The sequence below is a fragment of the Calonectris borealis genome, chromosome 1 (assembly GCF_964195595.1).
Source record: "Calonectris borealis chromosome 1, bCalBor7.hap1.2, whole genome shotgun sequence".
Classification (NCBI taxonomy): domain Eukaryota; kingdom Metazoa; phylum Chordata; class Aves; order Procellariiformes; family Procellariidae; genus Calonectris; species Calonectris borealis.
Genome location: NC_134312.1, coordinates 34,804,546 through 34,828,379, shown reverse-complemented (window position 1 = coordinate 34,828,379; position 23,834 = coordinate 34,804,546). Strand labels below are relative to the sequence as shown.

The 23,834-nt window shown below is 37.7% G+C and overlaps 1 protein-coding gene across 5 annotated transcripts in view; it reads right to left on the bottom strand.

Annotated features, from left to right (window-relative positions):
• The window catches only part of ARID2 (AT-rich interaction domain 2), a 106,735-nt gene that overhangs the window by 2,093 nt on the left and 80,808 nt on the right, over positions 1-23,834 (bottom strand). For 4 of the 5 annotated variants that reach the window (XM_075148207.1, XM_075148208.1, XM_075148218.1 and 1 more), the window contains 6 exons: positions 20,804-23,664; positions 12,198-12,346; positions 6,699-6,837; positions 6,514-6,599; positions 2,061-2,184; positions 1,882-1,973 (listed from right to left, as the gene is read on the bottom strand). In XM_075148207.1, the coding sequence (XP_075004308.1) occupies positions 1,882-1,973; positions 2,061-2,184; positions 6,514-6,599; positions 6,699-6,837; positions 12,198-12,346; positions 20,804-23,664 (3,451 nt within the window). The remainder of the gene's footprint in view (positions 1-1,881; positions 1,974-2,060; positions 2,185-6,513; positions 6,600-6,698; positions 6,838-12,197; positions 12,347-20,803; positions 23,665-23,834) is intronic. The other variant, XR_012673392.1, reaches the window with a different exon arrangement.

Below are 23,834 nucleotides of genomic sequence, written 5' to 3'. Positions count from 1 at the left end.
CAGTAACTAAGAAAGCTTCTACCCACCACTACCAACTCTGTCACTCTGGTAAGGATTCCCAGTTCCCCAGCAGACTGTCAGAATGGAAGACCCTGCTTCAGAGATGGGCATCGTCCCTCATGATCACTGACAGCTGTGGCACATATCATTAAGGAACTCAGCCAATTCTCAGGACAAAGCACAACACACATGCTTTAAAAATAATCTTCAGCTCTGATCTTTAATTCAAAAAAAGGGAATGAGGCAAAGCTTTCAGAGGAGACTGAGCCTTCTTTTGTTCAGTATTTACTTGTTCACATCTTGTGAGAGAAACTGAGTGCTTAAATAGCAAAAACTAAATACATGCCATCATGGCCCACGAGTAACGCCAACACCTGTATAGAAGAAGGGTATACTACAGCACAGAAAATCCCACAAACACCTTATCAATATGTGGAACACTATTTCTGTGACATGTATACAATACATATTAACATGGACCTGGCAGAGGAAAATACTTGAGGCTGCTATCAATGGTAAAGTTTATAGCAAAATTTGTTCCATGTTTGACTTAATGGAACATTTTGTGGGTTTTTAACACTGAAAGAGACAAGAATATTCAGAATTAATAATTAGAAAAGTGCTACAAAAATACTAATGAAAATATTTTCATGAATATTATACTTCAAAGATCTAAGCTGTCAAAGATTTCTTACATCTGAGAACACTGAAATCAAAGACTAATTCAGATTATAAGGAACCTCTGGAAGTTATGTGGTCCAACTCCTGCTCAAAGCAGGGCCGACTCCTCAGCTAGATCACATTGCTCAAAATTATATCCAGTTGGGTTTTGAATATCTAAGAGGATAGAGATTGCACAGCCTCTTTGGGGAGCTTGTTCCCATGTTCAATCCACTCTTGTGATTTTTTTTTTTCACTCACAGTATCTAATTGGCATTTCCCTTGCTGCAACCTCTGCTCATTTCCCCTCGTCCCTTTCACTATGCTCTCCAAAAAGAGTTTGTCTCCGTTTTCACTACAACCCCCAATTAGGTAGCTGAAGACAGCAGGAGGGTTTCTACAACCAGTACCAAAACTCTTTTGTTTAGAAGTACAACTAGGAAATTCCTCCCTATTGACAGGTCTTTGAAGAACAGACAAAATTAACAGATTCTTATTATAAATAATAACTTCCGCTATTACAAAGCTGAAACAACACAAACCAAAACACTAAGCTTGTAAATTCTTGGAAAAAACAGAAGCGGCATGCACGGTGATTACTGGCACAGTAAGTAACTACTACTCCTTCTGCATCATAAAGAACATTTCCTACTTAGTACCACAAGTCAGTATTGGTCTATTTACTTACTGAAGGATCTTCTACAAGTGAGAGGAAAGCTGACTGAGTCATTTATTAGAGTTAACCCACGTTTGGAGACGAAAGCAACAGAGAAGCAGCAAGTATGGAATGCAACTGTGTGTCACTCCACAACTTAAGAAAACGTTTATAAGAGCTCATTCGTCCCTTTCTCAAGTTGAGATAAAAGGGTACTGCCAGTGGGAAGTTGCTTACAGAAGAATTATTTTTCAGAGTCATGCAGTACTGCCTTCAGGAGGAAAAGGGACAGACCTACAGCAAAGGCTTCTCCCATCTGTCTCCAAAAAGTTAACCTGTCAAATTTACCAGACACATTTCAAAAGTCTGGATCACAAATACTGTCTTAGGTGAGATGACGCTGAGCACTTGCGTGGGGAACTAAACAGTGCAGAACCGATAGAGAAATTGTACTGTCAACATACTTGGTTTTTTTAAAGGATAGGTAAAACCTACTTATTGTTTGGTACTTAAAAGAACAGAAACAACATTGCCCACTGATATTAGAAGAATCATATAATGCTTACCTGCGACCACATTCTGAATATTTACCAATATTTTTTAATATTAAGGCAGCTGTTAATCGGATGTGTTTAGTTATTGGTCCCTCTTTTTCATCCTACAAAAGTAAAGACAAAAGAAAAAAATGTAAAAGCCCCATAATAGCAGGCAACAATTAATATCTAATACTTGAGTCAATACTAACTGTGAAATCTCTGAAGACAAGGTTTCTCGATCCCCTCCTTAATGCCATTAGGGCAGCACTCGGATGATTCACAATGGCCTTCTGTGCTCTGGGAGTAGAGGCAGTACCCCCTGCAGCTGGCTGCCTACATTAGTAAAGAAAGAATTAATAAAAATAAGCTTTGCACCACTTTCTAGAAGATTAACAACTCTGAAAATTTATTTTGACAATTTTTTAACCTATCTGAACAGAGGCACAAAGATCCATTAATACTTGGTGCTGGTATGTGATTTGCCTTTTGTTTCCACAGAGATAAACCTTATTGCAAAGCCTTCAAAAGGGTCATGGGCTTTATTTCATGTGAAAAAAACACTTCCCTTGAAGAAGCACTACTCATCACCCATGACATTTGTGATGGAAAAGTAATATATTGTACTAATGACATAGCCGCTTCCTGAAGTGTACCTATTTAACGGAATGTTTTATCAGACAGGATTTAACAGAAACTGTGATAGCAGCTATGTAAATGTCATCTGAGATTTGGCCAGAGAATGTCCTTAAAATATAGCTATTCAAACTTGACACAGCTCATTGGGACCATTAGACACTAAGACAATGTAAAATACATATTAACTGTGGTTAGTGAGGAGTGATATAAAGTAACATGGTTTAAGTTATGATCTAAGACATAAAACATCTAACTGTTAAATCAGATCAAACATTTGTAAAACCAATTACCTGTTACGGCAGCTTTCAGACTGAGATTAATAAATTAAGCAGGGTATTTTATAAAGCTCGTACAAATAACAAACATAGCAGAAGCAAATTCTCCATTTTCAGTATTAACACTGAAGTCAAAGCTCTGTTTCATGCAAAACTTTGGAATTACTCATACAATTAGAGTTTAGAATGTATAAATATGCAGCTTCACTTAATGAGTAAGACTCGATGTCATCTCAAAGGAAAGTTTTGCAGTATCAATGGTGAAAAATATCACCACGCTTCAATATATTGAACAATATTATCATGAAGTATTTTAATACCCTAGTAGAACCTGATTAGAACATCTCAATATACTAGAAATAAACAGTAGTGCTTACTTGCAAAGGTAGCATAAATCAAATGTAAATGTTCCGGTTTTTAAAATGAAAGTTAGCCTGTAAGAGTATTATTTAGGCATCTTTCACTGTATGCGAATATTCTAAGAATAAAACTTGAATTCTCTATTCAGAGAGACTTTCTTCATAATCTGAAATTCTAACAACAAGGAAACCTAGTTAAAAATTAGAAAAAGGGTTCATATGAGTGGTTTTAAACCACGAAACAGAAAATTAAGTAGTAGTAACAGACAGACTCCTCCCTAAGAACTTAGCTCATAATCACACTGTCATCCTCCCCTGAATGGAAAGAAGAGTTTGAAAATCTTTATGAAGTAAAGGGAGAAGGGCAGGGGCTGAACTGGTGGGCAATGACATATGTTTATAGGAGACTGAGTACCACAGTAAAGGAATTATCATCTTCGTTTTTAACTTCTGGAACATTTTTGTTTTCCTTATATTGAGAAGAACAAGGATTCATCAATGGAGGCTGTTCCAAATGTCTCTCTTCAACAGCTATCACACTATATTTTAGAAAGTTGAAGTACTATTATCTTGATTCTAGAAATATTGAAAAAGGGACAATTACAATAAATTAGGAAGATATTACAAGATTGTCTTCTCTTTTTGATTTTGGAAAAAAAGAAGTTGATAAAAAGTTACTGAGATATCAAGTGGACTGACTTGTGTCTGTGGGCAAGTATCTCTCCCAAGAAACATCTAGATTTCTTGAATTTCTTTATATTATCAACTTAACTTCAAACCATACCGTTCATCTTGTGATTTAAAGTTATCTCCTGCCCCACTCCCATGGTGCATGAAGAATATTTTTGGTAGCTCATGCTACCACCTTTGCTTCAGTGGCAACAAGGAAAAAAAAATTAACATGAATCCAAAAAGATTCAAATGCACAAAGCTACAGTCAACATACAGTTAATTGCTAGTGCTACCTGACCTTCCAGAATGTAATACTCAGCTACCTCTGAAAACCAGAAGAGGAAGAGTTAATATAATACAACTTCAAAAGAAAAGAAATACAGAATTAAGGTATACAACCAACTCTGTAATGCAGCTTAACTTTGCCTACCTGGTTCTAGCAAAAGCCACTACAGATTTTTTCAAGTACGTATGGTGTTATGATAGACAGAAATGATGATTAGGGGAATAGGCCCCTGTTTGTAACACTGTGTTCAACAGATTTTATTTCCAGCACCAATAACACTCAGTCTATCTGCACTCTTTGAGGTAGGTGTAGTTTTACTAAATGGTGAGGATTAAGTGAAGAAAGTTGGCCTAATTAATGCCTAAAAGTTGATGGCTTATACATGCTTCATCTCAGCACCAGTTCTTGAAGTTGTTTCAGCTCCAGACAAGAGTTTAGTCATATGGACTATCAGTGGTGTGCTGATCTATCTGACAAGTTTCTGGGACTCAACAAAAAGTAAATTAAACCAAAACCTTGTAAGTCAGTTTTCAGAAATGACCATGTAAGCCAACTTGAGGTGACTGTTGGAGCGAGCTTAGGGTTTCATTTGACAAGTTGCTGATTCTGGAAAGCAAATTATCAGGTCTTGTCTCCCTCATGTAGCTAGATGCCCTGTTCAGTTGTGCGAACATAACTCTGTGGCAGCGCTGTAAGATTATGTGGGTTACACATTACATATAATCAAAATATTCCTGGTTGTTGATTTCTTCTTTGGTGAAAGAGGAGTATTGGAGACATGACGGAAGAGAGTAAAAGTAACAGACAGGGAACCTCTATGATTTCATAAAACAGCTGACTGTATTAACTGTCATGAGTGATGACAAAGAAAGGTCTCATCCCTTCCTCTTGTTCCAGCCCACCTCCTGTACTGGTGTTCAACTGACTGTAAGGCAAGTGTATTCCACTCATCTGGCAAACCCACTTTTTTGATTGTTTAGTTTTTTTTAAAAACAGAATTGATTTACCATGCAATCAGACAAAAACTAAAGCTAGTTCTCTCACTGTAAGCAGTGCATAGCCACGAGAAGGAACAAGGGATGTCAGGGAGAGTAAAAACATCCTACTTTGAGTAGTGGAACGCTCTTATTTCAACTTGTATTCTGAAATTATGTCTTAGTATCTTGTGATACTGCAGTCTCTATACTTCAGCGAGAACTAGTTATGCATATAAATTCCTACTTTCTGAATCTGATCTAATTAGGGAATTCTGCCTTAGAAGAGGAGATGTCTGAACATTTTTCTAACATGAGTACCTGTGTCAGTTTTAAAGAAGCCTGTGAGGACGCAGAGCTACTGGATGTGTTATCTGTGTGATGGAACATTTTTGAAAAGGCAGAGTTGAGATCACAACATGCTAGTAGATGGTATCAGCCCTACACTTCCCACTTACCAAGTATTTAAGACTACATTACCATCATTCTTCATTTTGTGGTTTTCAGAGGTCTGAATGTTGTTCAGTGTAATGAAACAAGGCACCATAAAGCAATCATAAGTCCGTGTTAAGAACTTTGTTTATGTTAAAAAAATAAAAGGACTTCCAAACTAGATTTCTCAGCTTTCATACTCAACTTTCTCTGCTGCCTCCAGCAGCTTGGTAGCAATTTAACCAGCCACAGAATAGACTGCAAAAATCCGCCTGGGACCACGTAATTAAATCTTAAGCTTGCCACAAAGAGATTCCAGTTAGTTATTAAAAAAGACCTAGCCTTAATACAAGTGACTGAACCCTGAATAACTCCAATATTTACATAACCATCCCCACAACCCCACAGCAATGGGGTTGCACTCTCCGATATTAATTCCAGATGATTAAAATCATTTTGGGAAAGAGGAGAGCCAAATCTGATTTCAGGTAGCAGCTCAAAATTAGAAGACTCAGAGGAGTTGGTATTTATCTTGTTTGCTTGTTTAAAGGAAAGTTTATTACAAGAGTCCCTGGATCAAATCAGCCCAAATTCAGACCACAAAACTGAAAGGAATATAACAAGTTACAAGACAATCCATCTCAACTGAAACAGCTGAACTGTTCACAACAAATAACTTTCTATTTGGATTACAAGCACTTTCCTGTTACAATAAAAGTTATAAAATACTGCCCAGTTGGGAAAAATCAGGAGAATATGTTGAGAACAATATTCATCACAGAGTATTGACCATACACCTTAAAGAATTACCTATTCTTTTTATAACTGCAACCACATGTCCCCCATCAGAATCTATTCCCTCTTTTACCCATTTTCTCTTACTGTAATGGACCTCAAGTTTGATTACTGTTACAGACTCTACATATGCAGAGTTTCACCTGATAAGCCAAGTTATAAATACACAAATTCTTCCAATAATTTCTAATCCTGTTATTTTTACTACTGCTAATGAGGCTCAGGTCTCTTACTTATTGGAAGGCTTCTGATTTCCTGCTTGTCCATGTTCATCTTGCTTTAATCCTGCAAGCAAAGCATCTCTGGAACAGTGCTTATCCTGTTTGGGGAAAAGAGAAAGACAGTGAGAAAGGTGTGTGAAAATTTACCACGGGATTCCTACTATTTTCTGAAGTAATATGTGAAAGAAAATCTGCACCTGTAAATGGGTAATGAACGAAAACCTCTGCCGCTGGAAAGGTTCACATCCCTCCCATAAGCACTGCCCTGGGTAGACATCTTTTCCTCCATGTTCAGTTGCTGCATGATAGAAAACTTGTGATGGTGTTTGAAACCACCTACAAAAAGAGGGGGAGGGGAATTTAAGGCGTTTTTTTTCCAGTTAATGCTAAAGCACAAATATCACAAACATAAACCCATACTGGCTAAACATTTTTATTTTCTGAAACGAGACATGCATTGATAAATGAAAAGTTGTCAAATTTTAAAAGGAATAACATGTACATATCTAACCAGTGAGCTACCAATAAATGGCAACACGGTTTTGCCAAATCCGATTGAAATATCATGCTTCTATTTTTCTGCTTATACTTTACCAAAGAAATAATGCATGTTAATTCCAACAGATCCATTCTCTGCAATACAACCAAAATACAATAATAAACAGCTAAAAAAGTTGGGTTTCATGTATTCCTTCTCCTGTTTTCCTTTTTTACTGGCAGTCATACCCAGACTTTATTTAAACTTTAATTGGGAAAAAGAGATGCACACCATTCATCCTATTTACTCTCAATAGTACTGCACACTTATCAAAACTGACGGAATAAGAGATCAATCTAAAATTGCTGCTCTTTAGAACCCGAATTCTAAATATTGGGAAAATGGCTAGATGTCATTTCCTGATGCACAGAGAAGTCGAAAAATGTCACTTATGTGACCCTTTTTAACATCTTCACTTAAACTCAATTTTTAAATTACTTTCCAAAACCTCAAACTAAGCACTTTGCCTGCCAACAGTCCCAAAGCACAGGACATGAGGTATTTCAGCAAATGAAGTGCTTCTGCATCAATAGAAAAGATGAAGTTGTCCTAAGCCTGGCCATGTAATACTCTCGACAGTCTGTTTTGTGTTTTCTGTATGTTCTATTTGGTGAGAGCTCAGGTGTGACAAAACCTTACAGTGAGTGCAGCCCAGTAAGGGCCTTCTTCCATTTCAGAGTGGTAGAAAAGTTACAACTCTCTCTGAATGCCACCTCAAAATACTCATGAGTCAACCGTTCTTAAAAGGTTCTTAGATTTATATTTTCAAATTGTCACAGACAAAAGATGTGTTATTTTAACGTATATCAGATGGTTTTGGAGAACCCCTATATTTCAAACAATATTCAATTAAAATAACGAATGACTCAAAGTGTGTTTTTTCTAGTCTAGATACACCTTAAAACGTGTCTCAAGTGTTACAAATTATATTCCTTGATTCAACAAAAAATGGCCAAAATAAACAGAAGACTTAGCTGCTTGCAATTCATTTCGATACAACTAACCCCGGTCATCAACACCCACTTAAGGCTTGGACAGAAGAGGTCTAGAAACATAGTTGCTGCCATTTGGGAAGTCATTATCACCAGCTGTCTTCACACACTTGCGGGATGGATGCCACTGGCGCAGCAGTCTTACCGAAGAGGAAACACATGCACCCACCTCAGCCATTCCAGTTCACATGCCAGTATTTCAGTTTCAGTTAACAACAAAAGTATTTGTGTTAAGAAGTTTGACTGATCTCCCTGGGCTGAATAGTGCCAAGAGGGAGATGACCTCCAATCAGAGACTTACAGCAAGCAGCCAAGGATGAAGCAACATCTTAAACCTGCAGCAGTCATTTATGGACAAGTTCACGTCAGAGCTCTCTGCATATGAATAGCAGATCAGTAGGTGCTTTGATCCAGCCACCTCCTTCCACATCCTACCACTCATTTCAATACTGTCCATTATGCAAACATACTTGCAATTGATACGTAGGCCTAAGTGTACAGATACTGTTACCTGAACCCCATAAAGGTGTCAAAGAGCTAATTTCACCCAGAGACAAGTCTTAGTTATAAACTGAATCCTACTGCAATAACCACCTGTAATACAGTAATTACCTTCTGCATAGGCAATAAATACCACTCTCTTACAAAGGATTCATCTTTTCCACGCCAGTCAGCTCTTACTGAAAGAAGCTGAGAAGAAATACCTGCCTCTTGCTGTTGGTCCAGATAGCCCATAGTAGGAAATGAAAATAAAATGGTTTACAACTACATCGGCTTAACAGCAAAAGTTGATGTTTCAAACGACAGAAAGATGTCTTTCCACAATAAAGGGGCAAGTCAGTATGTAAACTTAAGCCTGGCACAAACCTATTTATGAATAATTCCTGGCATGGATGAAACAAATTTCATGGCGTAAGTGAAGCCCAAAATGTAGTTCAAAACATTTTATTCAACATGGCAAGGCTTTAAGAAAAATAAAGCTATTTCAGCTATATTGGTTCATTCACTGTATAATACATTCAGTGTTATACTCCAATCACTGATCTAAGAAGATTCAAATTTACTACCATTTTGCAGAGAAAAACTATTTTTCCTTAAAGCAGCACCTAAACATAGTAATAAAAAAAAAAAAAGCTTAAGTACTGAGAATATGGTCAGTTCAGTCTAGACTCTTGTTTCCCACTTAATTTCTCCACCATTCTGTTCAGCTACTGAACATAACATTAAACTAATAGCTGACTTGACAGGCAGTGGAGATTCAATAGCATTTCCAATTTACTTTTTAAATACAAAGCAATTCAAGAGCAGACATGTCCTGCCTACCTGTGAAACAAAATAGCAGCTTTTAAATTAAGCTGAATACAATTAGCAGTACTTGCAGACAGCTGAACTTCAAAGGAAAACACCTACTTTCTGTTACATCCTCAATGCAAAGTAGTGTGCTGACTGACACCTTTTAGAGTTTTACTTCCACTTCAGATACTAAACCTGAATACATCTGCGAGAGGCCAATCGTTACAACTATTTGCATAACTGGGCCTGATCTGGTTGCAGTCTTCAGACATTACTAAATCTGTTGCATTTTATTTCAAAATCTTGGTATAATGTTTCCTAATTCAGTTCTAAAAAACAGGACAGCAGAACCCACACCCACACCACTGGAATGTTGCTGACTGTAGCAGCCAAGTTCGCGGGTAGGAAAAGAACATACTATTTTATTTATTTGTATTTATTCTGATTCTCAATAAAATGTTTTTGAAGGCCTTCACTGCCTTCTGCAATACATCCTGGAAGAGATAAAATTTGCCTCCTGTCGTATCTTTCCAGTTAATTGTGAACACCACGAAAGAAACACTGTTCTATCATTCTACTATGACGAACCTGCCTGCTTAATACCTAGGAAAAAAAATTGCTAAGCAATCATGAATGAAACCAAGTAGTGGATGTAAAGTTCACATAGACCATAATCCATTCAAAAGATCCAATGATCCATTCAAAAGAATCTTCTTGTTTCCTGCTTAAACAACTCAATAAAAACAGCTAAGAGGGAGAGCTATAAATAAAACAGTTGCAATAACAGGTGGCAATTCCAGATTTTTCTTTATGTCTCTTAGAAGCAGGAAGCCTACAGGAGATTTGATACTCCTGTTTTTAATAAGGCTGTTGTGATGAATAAACAATATACATTTGAGGAAGATGCTAACTTAACATTTTGGTTCTCTCTTCACCACAGAAAATGCTGAGTGTAATGTTAATCTAAACTGTTTTTAGACTGGGGCTGAAATAAATATTTTCAAAGTGAGAGACAGCATAAGTACAATCTATCAATGCAAAATCTCTGAAGGCTTTTGAAAACAATGAAACTTAACCATGAACAAGAACCAGTACAGCAAGTAATGACAGGAGAAACTAAAGCAACAGCAATAATACACTATCTTTGCAACAAAACGTAGCGATCAACTTGTAAAACATGGGCCTTGCAGCCCTTATCTTCAGTCACAGGAAAACTTACTGGAATAATATTTTAAGACAAACTTACAAAAAGACTGATAATGTAAGGTCATCATAACTGTATTGTTCCTCCTCCTGCCCAAAAATTTGTCTGCACATATTCACATCCTAGTTCACATGTGACAGCAGCTTGTTCCATGGTTAGATGTCACCTCAACTCTACACAACTCATCCTACATAACTTTAGACATAAAAGAAAGTTGGTGACTAACTTATGCTTCAAAACTGTAGTTCAGCAAACTCTTCAAGATGGTATAAGTTGGCAAGGCTTCTGCTAAGAAACCGCCCCAGCTTTTCATTTCCACCTCAGTACCACCCACTCTTGTACCAACACAGGTGTTTATACATCTATGATGCAGCCAGTAGAGCATGGCTCTATGGTTATATTTATTAGTAGTAAAGTAAAAACTAAGTGAAGCCTTACATGTATTTCTTACATAGAGAAGTATCACCTACCAAAGAAACAAAAATCACTTTTAAGGTGAAAACAGGGCAATGATTTTAAAAGTGCCAGATCTCTACAGTACCAGTCAGAGTCCTATCTAAATTCCTTATGTCTTACATTGACTTAATGATCTTTGAATTATGTTTGTAAGGAATGAAAGAAACAGAAATTATAGCTTCAGGGGTCTACGGATTAACTGTCCTTCAGTACTCCTCTAATTCTGTTCAAATGCCTCATTTTCACCACCAGTTCCAAAGATTTGAACTTCTCCATCGTTTCATCCCAACTTTCTGAATGTCTATACACCAGCTTTCTGCCAAATCAGCTCGTCTTCATGCTCCCTTTGTCTTGTCCTACAACAATGAAGTGTCTCACAATTTTTCATGCCGATCCTGTATGTTATGCAATTTCTCTCACTGTTTTCAAAGTGGCTATTTGACAACTACCTTTGTTTGACCAGTCTGTACCCTTCACTAAAAACTACGCATATACACAAACTTATGTTATTTTAAAAATCAGTGTCAGGATATACATACTGATAATAAGGGGAGCATCATGTTTTTATAAGCCTGCATCCAAAAGTCTGCTAGCTCACTCCTCTCTCTTTTAAGGACAAAAACAACAAATCAAAAAAAGTCTAATCATTGCTGTCTAGTCTTAAGGCTAAGTTCCTTTTTATTTCCTTTCGTGACAATGGAGTCCTGTGGCACACAAATGGTATCATAATTACTAAAATTAGTCATAATCTAAATAAGACTTTGACCAGGACATAGAAAAGTGCTCTAGCAAAACTGGAAACACAAGGAAGATTAAAAGCTGGAAACATAAGAAAAACGTCAAGACATGATTTGTAACTGGAGTACAGTAACTATTTTTGTATTTGTAATACAGAGAACAAGTTTCAGAGCTACGATTTTTTTTTAACTTAACTACATGACAATATTTTATTTATTACTGAAGAATCATATATTAAAAGAAAGCCACATAATACTCATTTTATGCCCTGAAGTGTAACTGAGAACAGTTAAATGTCTTGCACTCCCCAATCTCAGCTTCAGCTTCCTCAACACTTTTCACTTTTCCTTTTCCCCACTGACAAAATATAAGGTAACTTAAGGAAACAGAGTGGATAGAATTTGTAGAATCACCTTCTATATACAAGCATCTGTTACATATTAGTAAAAGGTAGGTAAATAAAGGAGCCATTTACTTTTTACAAGATTGCCACAGACACATGAAGTTCTGTCCAGGTTTTTTCATTTGCTCTGCATGCTGACTTGCTGCAGTGTATGAAGGCGGCTGCAAATTGATCTGCTGGCCCTGTACTTGCACTGTTGGTATCGACGTTGCAGGTGTGCTCTGTAGAAAAAGTTAAACCAGAGTTTTAAACAGGGCTTATTTCAAGACTTGACATACAGTTTACTGTTTGTTCAAAGATCTTTTGTTTTACACTTTCATCAACCACAAGTTTTCAGATTTTAACACTCTGAACTCTGAATAAGCATTAATAGACACAATAACATGAGGGACATACAACTTTCACACTGTAGTATTTTTGCAGAAGTTTCTAATATTCAAATTACTAAACCTTATGCCCAAATTCAAATACAGAATTATGACTGCAAAGGAATTTCTCAAGGGCACCAGTGGAGCAAAGGTTAGCATTATTTTCAAAGGGTTTATTTGTTCCTTAAGAAAAGAAAAAACCATGTAAACTCAAGGGGTTGCAGTATCATCAGCACAGGGAGTAGTTTGCTTTCGTATGTCAATGTAGGAGAAAATATTGCTAAAAGAAGTAAAATGAGCACTGATACATCTAAAACTGCTTTATGTTCCCTGATGAAATAGTTTTATGTGCTGCATCTGTGGAATTCTTGAACTGTCACATTAGTACACAACAGCCTGTGTTACAGAGTGCGTAAGAAAAGGTGAATTGAACAATGCTGAAGAAACACTATCAAAAGACCAGTGGGCTCAAACTACGACATACCTTTTTCTCTATAAAACTTGGCAAATTATGTATTTCTTCAAGCTCCTGTAAAACCAGCCGGCACATGTACAGAACACCAGATGCCCAGAATGGCTAAGCATGCCATACAGGTTGTATACAAATACAAACATTTCAGAAAGGAAAAAGATGTTCCCTTTGCTCCCCTGCAATACTACAAGACACTTATTTTAACAGTAAATAAAAGCTATCTTAAAGGTGACATAAAATTTAAAAACAAAGCCAAAATACGCAAATTTTTTTTCTGAATAATAGATACTGAATGCTGGACTTCCCCATTTCGGAACAGTGTTTATGTCAGAATACTGTTTCTCTTCTTTCTTTTTTCCTAGAAGGCTCTGGCCAGCAAGATGTTTATAAAGATGATGACAATAAAAAAATAGCTTTTGAATATTATCTAGCAATAAAGACCTAACTCTTCTTCTCTACTGTTAGAAAAGGAACATAACACTCTTTAAAGAGACCAAACAAAACTACTTTCAAAGTCTGTGTTTAAGAATATTATAAAAGAGGCACTTTGAAATGGTGCACACAATACTCTGTTTACATCCTTACAGCTCTGTTACTGAATAGCTTTAGACTTCAACTGTAAAGAAACAGGTAAGTGAAACTTCTGACATTTCATTGGCATATTGATCTTAAGTTTTCTTCCTGCTGCTCTCTACTGGCATTGTGAACAACAGTCACACAAGGTAATGAGTTAATAACTATCACAGATCGTACAACACTAATAACATGACCAAAAGGAGAGCAAAAAAGCCTCATCAAAACCAGAACACTTCTCATGTCCAAGGATAAATCCTGATAGAAATAAGAAAAAACTCAGCGGAACTCCTGAACACAGCACAACTATTGTATGATGCCTGTGATCTGCATGCGTGAAAAGTTGTAAGAAAGGTCTCTTGAGTCCATTAGTCATAACTTCAAATTCTTTTGAATTCTGCAATGATTTTCATCGAAAGACCTCTACGCTATTTTACAGATTGGGTAATGAATCTTCACAATGTATCTTTTAACAAAAGGTAAACAAAATGGAGTCTTTTAAGACTTTTTGGGCCCCTCACTGCAAGAAAAGACATGGAGGTGTTGGAGCACGTCCAGAGAAGGGCAACGAAGCTGGTGAAGGGCCTGGAGCACAAGTCTTGTGAGGAGCGGCTGAGGGAACTGGGACTGTTTAGTCTGGAGAAGAGGAGGCTGAGGGGAGACCTCATCGCGCTCTACAACAACCTGAAGGGAGGTTGTAGCGAGGTGGGTGTTGGTCTCTTCTCCCAAGTAACAAGCGATAGGATGAGAGGAAATGGCCTCAAGTTGCGCCAAGGGAGATTTAGGCTGGACATTAGGAGAAATTTCTTTACTGAAAGAGTGGCCAAGCATTGGAACAGGCTGCCCAGGGAAGTGGTTGAGTCACCGTCCCTGGAAGTATTTAAAAGACGTGTAGATGAGGCGCTTAGGGACATGGTGTAGTGGATATGGTGGTGTTGGATTGATGGTTGGACTCGATGATCTTAGAGGTCTTTTCCAACCTTAATGATTCTATGATCAATGTCCCTTTAACAAGGCATTTTTAAAGTGAAGCTGAAAGTAGAATTATCGAGTGTCAGCAGTACAGCTTGTTTTGCGATCTTCACTTGGCATCCTGATACCAATACATTATGATTGTCTTCATGCGACTTTTTATCCTTATAGAATTTCTGTCTCATGTAATGTGCCGGAGAGAGAGTGGGCTTACTGAATGAATTCAGTATTTCATTTAATTCTCATCATTCAACATGCGATTCATGTATTATTTACTCCATTCTAAGCAAACCCTGCAATTAATCCAGAACTATTAATTTTCTCAAGGGTTTTTCTGGCAAGCTCTCCTAGTATTCAAAGGTTTTAATACCGTTTCATTAAAAAATTGTTTATTTTAAACAAGGAGATCTGAGATATACAACACAAAATGTTACACGCTGAAAACAAAAGAGCACAGAGACAAAAAGTTAAAATTCAGTTTCCTCTCCAGTTTCTTTCTAACCTTTTTTTTTTTCAGTGAGAAAAGCTGATAGATTGAAAAGAAATGTGTAAAATAATTGTTGTTGTTTAGAATCCTCTTATTACTGCTGTATGGCAAAGTAGAGTAGTTTCGCTCAAACTTGTAGCATTAGGCGGTTACAACTTCCATGTATTTTTAAGTCAAATTTATTGCTTGTCTATCAGCTGTGCTGATTATATTTTAAAATCAACAGATAAAGTGAAGTTACATTTGTTTTCCTAGGTTTTATTTTAGAAACATAAGTTCTATGTTTGAATATCTCAAAGCTTTCCTCTCTTTGTTCAAGAGATCAGAAATACTGATAATTTTTGTTTTCTTTTTTTCCCTATTTTCATCTATAGATTTAGTAATGCGTGATACATGGGACATCACTAAAATTAGGTAGTCTTTGTTTTTCAGAAATGAAACTCCTTTTTTCCAGAAACGTACCTAGAAGTACTTGCTATGTGCTACCTAGTTTACAGTACTGATATGCAATGATTATGTAAAGTTACTTATTTCTCTAACATACAGAACTATGATAGACATTTCATTTTTCCTAATAAAGTATTTCTGGGAGATGTAACATTGGTCCTCTTAAGATTCTGCTTTCTTAGATATATTTCTGCATTGATGTGGCTGATCTTGCCCTGACAGTATGGTTTGCGCTGAACTCTTGAACTACATAAATACAAACCCTTAATACCTGTACAGACTACTTACAGAACAGATACTACAGCCTACTTTTAATAAGCAGAAGGGAGTTTTACCTCTAGACTCGGTGACTTTAGATTGAGATATTGGGGGGCAGGGAGGAGAAGAGGAAAAAAGGTAAGTCCAGCATAGTCATGAAAACTAAAAGTAAAGCTAAGAGTTTTCTGCTAATAGAATGGACTGTTTACAAAAGATACTAGTTTATTTTTATGCACAAGAACTCCTCCATTTGGGCACATGAGCTCCCTGAGCGGTAGGAATAACAAACCCTATGGCTTGGGGCCAGAAATGGCCTCTACCTCCATTTCATGAATGGTGCCATTCCCTTTATATATTAATGGACAACTCTATTTTAGTTGCCCATTCTATTTTAGTTGCCCATTTTATTTAAATATTTAAATTCTACTGTGCCATCAGCAGTAGAATACGCTGCATCCCAGCATGATGAGAGTCTTATTGAAATATAGAGCCATATGCAGTTTAAAAGCTTTAGGCTGCATTTTTTCTCCAACCCACATTAATATGTGGACACCCACAGTAAATACATTTAATTCAACATTAAATAGTTAAATATTAGTAACAGTGTTTTTTAAAGTATCACAGGATTTACAGTTCAGTATTACTTAAAGTTTTATGTTTAGTTTCTTCCTGATAATGAACATACATAAAAAGGTAGCTTATAAGCTGAGAATGAATATAGCAGGATTTGAGTGTGAGGAAGTGGTCAGGTGGATACGTAGGCACTAAAATAAATGTTCTTTTCTTGTTGTTAGATTACTGAGGTTTAAGTCTCCTTGCAACAGTGTGCTTCACAAGTGAAGAGCAATAAAAGCACAGAGATTCTGTATTTCAGTACTTCCAGCTGAGAAACTCATTTGCTCTGTAGCTAGGAATGAATTACACCTCCTGGGGCTACACACCTGCTTTCTGGTGCATGGTAATTCTCAGCTTCCCAATCAACAGAGAGCAGGAGCATATAGTTAAGGCAAGGCTCACTCAGTTTTTGCCACCTAAAATTCCACACAAGCATGTTTCAAGTGGGCAGCCTTAAGAGAAATGGGAGTGCATTGTTTATGAGGGGATGACAGTGATGAGCAGGGAAGTGATTACTTTAGAAGCCAGATAAGGCAATTTAAATCAGATTTGCTCATTTCTAGGAACTTGGCATGATATCAGAGCATTCCTTCAAAACACACACCAATTGGGACAAACCAACATGGTTATGTTCAACAGATGTTTTGGAGGCGTTTGAAGAGGAGTAAGAAAAAGTGGAAAAGAAAATAAAATGTACAGGTAGGTAATTGCTCATTTCTTTTTCTTTTTCTTTTCCATCCACCGGTCCAGCACAATGCCTTGGGAAAGCAATAATCCAGGAGCAGCGAACACAGAAATAAACGAAAAGGAGGCCAAGAAAGTAAAGTGCCAGTTCTATCTCCTCTCAGACTACATTTCATGGGCTTACAAAACACAGATGGAGATATAAGAAAAAAATTGCAACACTGTGTATATCATATGTTCCTCTTTTGACATAACCCATATACCCATAGCCCAATTTTTATATAAAAATACAAAAAATAAAAATCTTTAAAGTCAGTATATATGTATTTTTCAATGAGTTTTGCTTACATGTACAATTAACATGGAACAATCACAGATTATACACAGAAGATACCTGTACTTGCCTAACTGGATTTCAATAGCACTACATGGGCTGTCCCATAAACAGCAAGTATATAATTTTCATTATTTTAGTACGCCATTTAAATCAACATTTCTCCCCCCAAGCATATAGTACCAGCCCATTTCAAACTACCATTCATATCATGAAACAAATCTTCTCTTAACTTTTACATTCCCTTAAGAATTATTTCACTTTTTTCTTGCTTTCCTTAGTTTTCACTTTATTCCCTTCCCTCCCGTTTGTTTGTCCTTCCTTATCTTCAGTTCAAGCATCTTCCCCTTCTCCTCTCTGCAGTTCATGACAACTAATCCTGCTGTAGTTGCATAAGCAATATTATCCTCCCTCTTCTGTCCTCTACATCTCCTTGTCCAGCCTTCCTGTTGGGTTGTAATTTTATTAAAAATTTTCTTCCTCTATCCCTTTCTCACTTCTCTGAAATACAAGCTCTAGTTTAAAATAAAATTTTAAGATGACAAGCAAACAGGAAATCACACACTAACAGCTTCAGCAGCTATGTAATTTTGCCATAGTTAATATCCCTTTATTCCCTGTCCCTCACCATTTTTCTCCGTGGGGTTGTATTTATAATAAATTTCACACTGTTTGCAGTTCTCCTATTTCTTCTGCAAGACACCCAGTATACATTAAATACTGCAGAGAGGATTAAACAATGCAGATGCGCAAGTGAAAACAGTATTCCTTAGCTGCTGCCTTTCAAAAAGTCAGGGACAAGAAAGCTGCTTATCATACAAGGAAGACGCTCAAAATGGGAGGGAGAAAACAGGAGATTATACAGTGCCTAATCTCAAAAGAAGTCATCATTAAAACTCGGACTGAGTTCATGAGAATTTGGCTACATCTTAGTATTTCTGGATGTCTTAAAGATATTCCTAAAAGCAGACTCAATATTGGAAATACTTAACATGTGATTTTTCAGCAAAACAATGGCTATTGCAGCTGCTCAGCAGCTTTGGGGGGGAAAAAAAAAGATCTGGCCAGAATGGTACTGTTTATAGTCCAACACATTAATTTTAAAGGAGTAGTAAAGATCCTTAAAAGTCTTAAGCCAAACTATGATGTTCACTATATCTGAACAGAGTACTATAAAGTGGGTTCTATTATAAGTCAGTACTTAGCATTATCATGATAGACATGATTCATAAATAGCCATATGTAATGGTTAAGGCAATTAGCTAACAAATTAGACTGTTCACCAAGATCAAAACTAATAAACTCCTCTTCTCCCACATTCCTGTAATTTTGAAGACAGCATGGGCATCCTACAGACAGGAAAATGAGCCAACTTCCATAGAAGCAGACATTAAACCAAGCTATTTTGATCTGCAAATCTGTACTGAAAGGCATACCCAGCTGGCAGCATTTCTGTTTGTACAGGTAATGGAAAATGTAGGAACTATTAATGATAGTGATATTAGTGACAGTGTAAAAAAGAAACTATCAGCACAGGAAATATTCTTTTTTTTATTATTATTATCATGATAGAACAGCTAATCCAATACAAATTAAAGTTAACTGTATTACTCCCCTCTTCTCAAAAATCTGGAAGTCTGATAGCTGTTTGAGACACAACTGAAAATTCTTGTCAGCCACATGTCCAGGGAATAAATAACCACAGATAGTATTTACTCCATTCCAGAGACATAGCCATACCATTTGCTATTTCAGCCAAATCCTTAGCAAAGCTGTAATAGAAATTCAAACTGTGTAACAGCTAAAGACACTCACTGTAAAAAGCAAGGCATAGCTTGCTTTTTTTCATCCACGCTACAGAAAATCTAGTTCATTCTCCCTATGCTGCCAAAAAACACTTTCATTTTGGTCAATTCATTTCTAGTAAGAACAAAGATAAGTAACATATCAGAAAAACAGGGATCTCTCTCTGATAAAACCTAAGTGAAAATTTACATGTGAGTTTAAAGACATTTTAAAAACACAACTCTGTGCAGTGTGGCAGTTAAAAAGAAAGAAGAAAAGAAAGAAAAAGAAGAAAGCTTGTTAACTGTTAGTCCTGATTTCTGACAACTAGATGAAGGAAAGTCAAAAGAGCTTTCAACAGAAACATAACTTGACACAGAAAAAGAAGTAGCAATAGCCATCACTTGTTGCATTTTGAGATAGAATCATAGAATCATTAAGGTTGGAAAAGACCTCTAAGATCATCGAGTCCAACCGTCAACCCAACACTACCATGCCCACTAAACCATGTCCCTAAGCACCACATCTACACGTCTTTTAAATACTTCCAGGGTTGGTGACTCCACCACTTCCCTGGGCAGCCTGTTTTCCAAGGCCTGACCACTCTTAAAGAGTGGTCAGAGTTCTAGCTCTGTTCAAGTCCATAAGGTCTATAGCTGCTACCCCATCAAAAACAAACAAACAAAACCCTAACCAAACAACAAAAAGGAAGATAAGAAATAAAAGACCTGTCTTACCTCAAGGTCAAAATGCACTAATGTACACTCAAGATTTCACTTCTCCTCTCCACAGTCTGTCAGAACTCTGACTGCCAGACCTACTATTCCATTCTTTTTGCTCCTATTCAGGTTAGGAATGATTTTTGGAGAGGGACTTTCTCTCCATGTACAAAGCTAAAATAAATTCTGGAGATTGGAATAATCTTAAACATGATTATCTGTACTTATTAATGCTCATACAACTGATAGCCATACCTCATTTCTAGTAAAGTCTTAGGGAGTAACCACTTTCAAATAGTTAAAAAAAAGTTGATGGAGGAAAAACAAACAAACAAAAAAGCCCTTTCCAAAGTTTGTGAAACAGAAAAAAACCCCAAACAATGCATATTGTATCAATAAAATAAACATTACAAATATTTTGCAATAAACCAACATAAATATTTCAACAAATTTACAATACAATACTTTCTCCTGACTGTAGTGAATGCCTGAAGCAAGCCTTTCAAGATCACCTTTAAATGCATAGAACTTCAACTCATTTCAGCAAGCCAGAAGCAGTTGTGGTGATTAACTTGCAAAAAAGACATATTCACTCCTCCATAAGCAATAAGAACCACAAATAAAATGCAGAACAATTCTGACATTTTTACAAGACTATACAACAAATCATTGTTGTTTTCCGAACAGTTAATCCTTTAAGGAAAAAATCAGTGAGGAGAAGTTCTTTCCTTACTGTCTATTATCAAGCTACAAACTATTTTAAATTCCACTGCTGTTATTGACATCAAAGAAGTATGCAAACTATTAGAACTTTAGTCCGTGAAAGAACAGAAACCATAATTTTATGAATATTTTAAATACTATGCAAGAGATATTGACTGAGTTTACATTTTCACCGGCATTATTTCACAGCACTAGTCAGAATCACAGTTGGAATAAACATAAAAAGAACACTGTAACATACCTGTGTGACCATGCTTTGTATATACGTAGTTGGATGCTGCTGCTTTTGTTGAACAGCACTTTCTATTGCTACTTTCGCTACAGTGCTTGGATCCGCTCCAGCTGGCACAGCAACCATAGTTGCACTGCAACCAGCATTGTTGGGGTCACTGATTGTAACAATTCTAACTCCTACTTTATTTGGAATTCCTGGAACAGTTTCCCTGTCATTATCCTCTGCTGGCCTCTTTACAGTTTTGCATTCTGCTGTGCCATTAGTAGACCGAACTTCGGATGACAGGGTAGACTGGGACACTCTAGGTCCTGAGTGTGGAACTGCTATGATTTGATGCCCCTGTATAACAGAGGCTGTAGATTGTGGTGAGACAACTACACTTGGGCGTTGCTGAGGCACATCTGAATTCAAACTTGAAGCTAGAGGTCCATTAGGTAAATCAGTGTTGGTACCACTAAGTTGCTGGGTTAACAGTTTTGCAGCCTCCTGTGTACCGCTTACAACAGGTGAACTACTCAAAGTTAATACAGGCCCATTAGAAATTCTTTCCCCTTGATCACCTTTGGCAGTATCTTGCTGCGTAGCATCCAAATTCCCTTGTTGTTCCACTGAAGATATCTCACCATTTCCTACATGATTGGAAGTTTTGTGATTTGGAATGTTTTTGCTCAAATGAGAACCATCTCCTTTATCAAAATCACAGATTCCATTAACTAGGGGCTTCTTCAAATCACTTTTAATTTCCTCTGTGTCCATTTGTTCAAAGTTCTGCTTTCCAGGAGCTCCGTTCTCACCCATTTCTAATGATGGCCCATTACTGACTTGTGAGCACTGATTGGCCTCATTCTGAGTTTTCCCTGAGTTAGAAGGAGGTAGACTGGAGTCACTATACTTTCTCCCATTTAAAAGACTTCCCACCTGCATTTCATTTTCTTTTGCATCCCCATTGCTGGTGTTTGCAGCTCCTCTTCGGCAGGAAGGATTCTCCATAACTTCAATTTTACGTTCATGAATGTGTAAACCTGTTGCTTCCTTTGCTTCTTCCTCCTTTTGGCAAATTATTTTATCACCTTTGAATGGGGGAGCAGCAGTACACGGTGATTGTCCAGCTGAAGGTGCTTGAGTAGCTGGAAGTGTTTGCACCTGTAGCCCAACTCCTGTCTGTGCTCCACTCACTGCAATTCCTGCTGGAGCAATGATTTGAGTTGCATTTCCCTGACTCACAGTTGCAGTAGCAAAACTCGTATTTGGCACAACTGTTATCGTAACCTGGTTGCCAGCAGTCCCTTGGAAAATAGTTGCTGGGCTGTTTGAGATCAACTGGCCTGGCAATATCTGTAAATTAGAAATGGGTACTGTTTGTACTGCCCCTTGGGGCTGGATTGCACCTGGGACCAGCTGAACATTTTGCTGTCCAACTAGCAGCTGCTGAGCTGGAGACTGTCCTTGAACTCCAAAACCTGGTGCCTGGTTATTGGCCATCTGATAAACCACCTGAGGGCTAGGAGCTCTTGCATTGTTAGGTGGAGGAATCTGTGGAGCTGGGAGTATAAGCTTCCCCCCTGGAGTTGAGGGGCCTCTTTTCGGAAGAAGCAGTTGTTTTATCAGACTAGACTCACCAGAATTAGGCTGGCCAACTCCTGTATTAGCTTGTTGTGACTGAACTTGCATTTGTATCGGTTGTTGTACCTGTACCTGCTGCTGCGATGATGCTGGTGAATGTTGCTGCTGCTGCTGCCTCTTTACAGAAAGCATCTGGCTGACAGTAGGAGGGGGTCCTTGTGACTGAGGCGTGGTAGATGAAGATGACATAACTGTAGGGACTTGATTATTTGTAACCGGACCTGGGGATGGTGAAGAAGATGGAGTAATGCTTGGCTGTCCAGTCAACTGGACAGTTTGACCAGTGGGAATAGAAGCTGGATTAGCAAGCACTATTTGATGAATGGCTGGTGCATACGTTTGACCTTGCTGAGTTGGCTGGCTTACAATCACTACACTTTGCTGGGATGGTGGTGGAGGCTGCTGCTGTGGCTGCATTGGCTGCTGTACCACGGCAGGTGGAACTTGCTGAGATGGCAGAGGCTTTGGTGCAATATTCTGAAACCCTACCCTAGATGTTGGTGGGTTTTGGACACCTGCGATTGTAACCACCTGCCCAGCTGCTACTTGGAAATTTTGAACTGTGGTGGCAGAAACAATGTTAGATGCAGAGGTTGTGACGTACTGCTGTGGTGCTATGATGACTGTATCTTGTTGCTGGTTGCCAGCAGAGGACTGCTGAGATGATGTCTGCCCAGGTTGTGATGATGTGCTGATTAGCTGTTGACCCTGTGAAACTGCTGAACTGCATGCTGGTATGTTTTGTACTCTGCCAAATATATGACCCTGAGGTACAGCTTGCTGAATTACCGTAACAGGAGTGCCTGAAGGTATCTGTCCTGGTACCACTGCATGCAGTGGAGACTGTTGTTGAATTACAGGTTGGTGGTGAAGCAACGTCTGAGAACTAACAACAGTAACAGACGGCTGTGGTCCTGTAGTGCTGTGAGTTTGATTAGAAGCTTGTGGTGCTCCTCCTACAGCAATAGTAACAGGAACTGCAGACTGGGGAACAGAGCTCTGTATTACTGTGGCCTTCACTACTTCACAGGATATTGGACCTTTATTCTGTATAACAGTCACTGGAGCATTTTGTTGCTGCTGTGTATGAACAGAAGGATTTTGTGGAATTCTAGAAACAGTCTGTGCCACAGTGTGAACACCTTGAATTGGAAAAGACATCTGTGTTGCTGTCAAAGTTGAAGACTGGTTAATAGGGGTCCTCTGATAGTGATTTCCTACGCTTGGTAGCCCATGCGGGATTCCTGTTGAAATAAACACAGTAGAAGTTTGGAAGCAAAAATTATTTCAAAACACATTAACATAACAAATTTTTAAAAAGCCAAGGTTTGAATTTGTAGTTCTATAGGAAGCAGTTTCTCTTCTCAGCTATACTGCATCTGAATTAATGATGCAGCAACAATGGCTTGTCTGC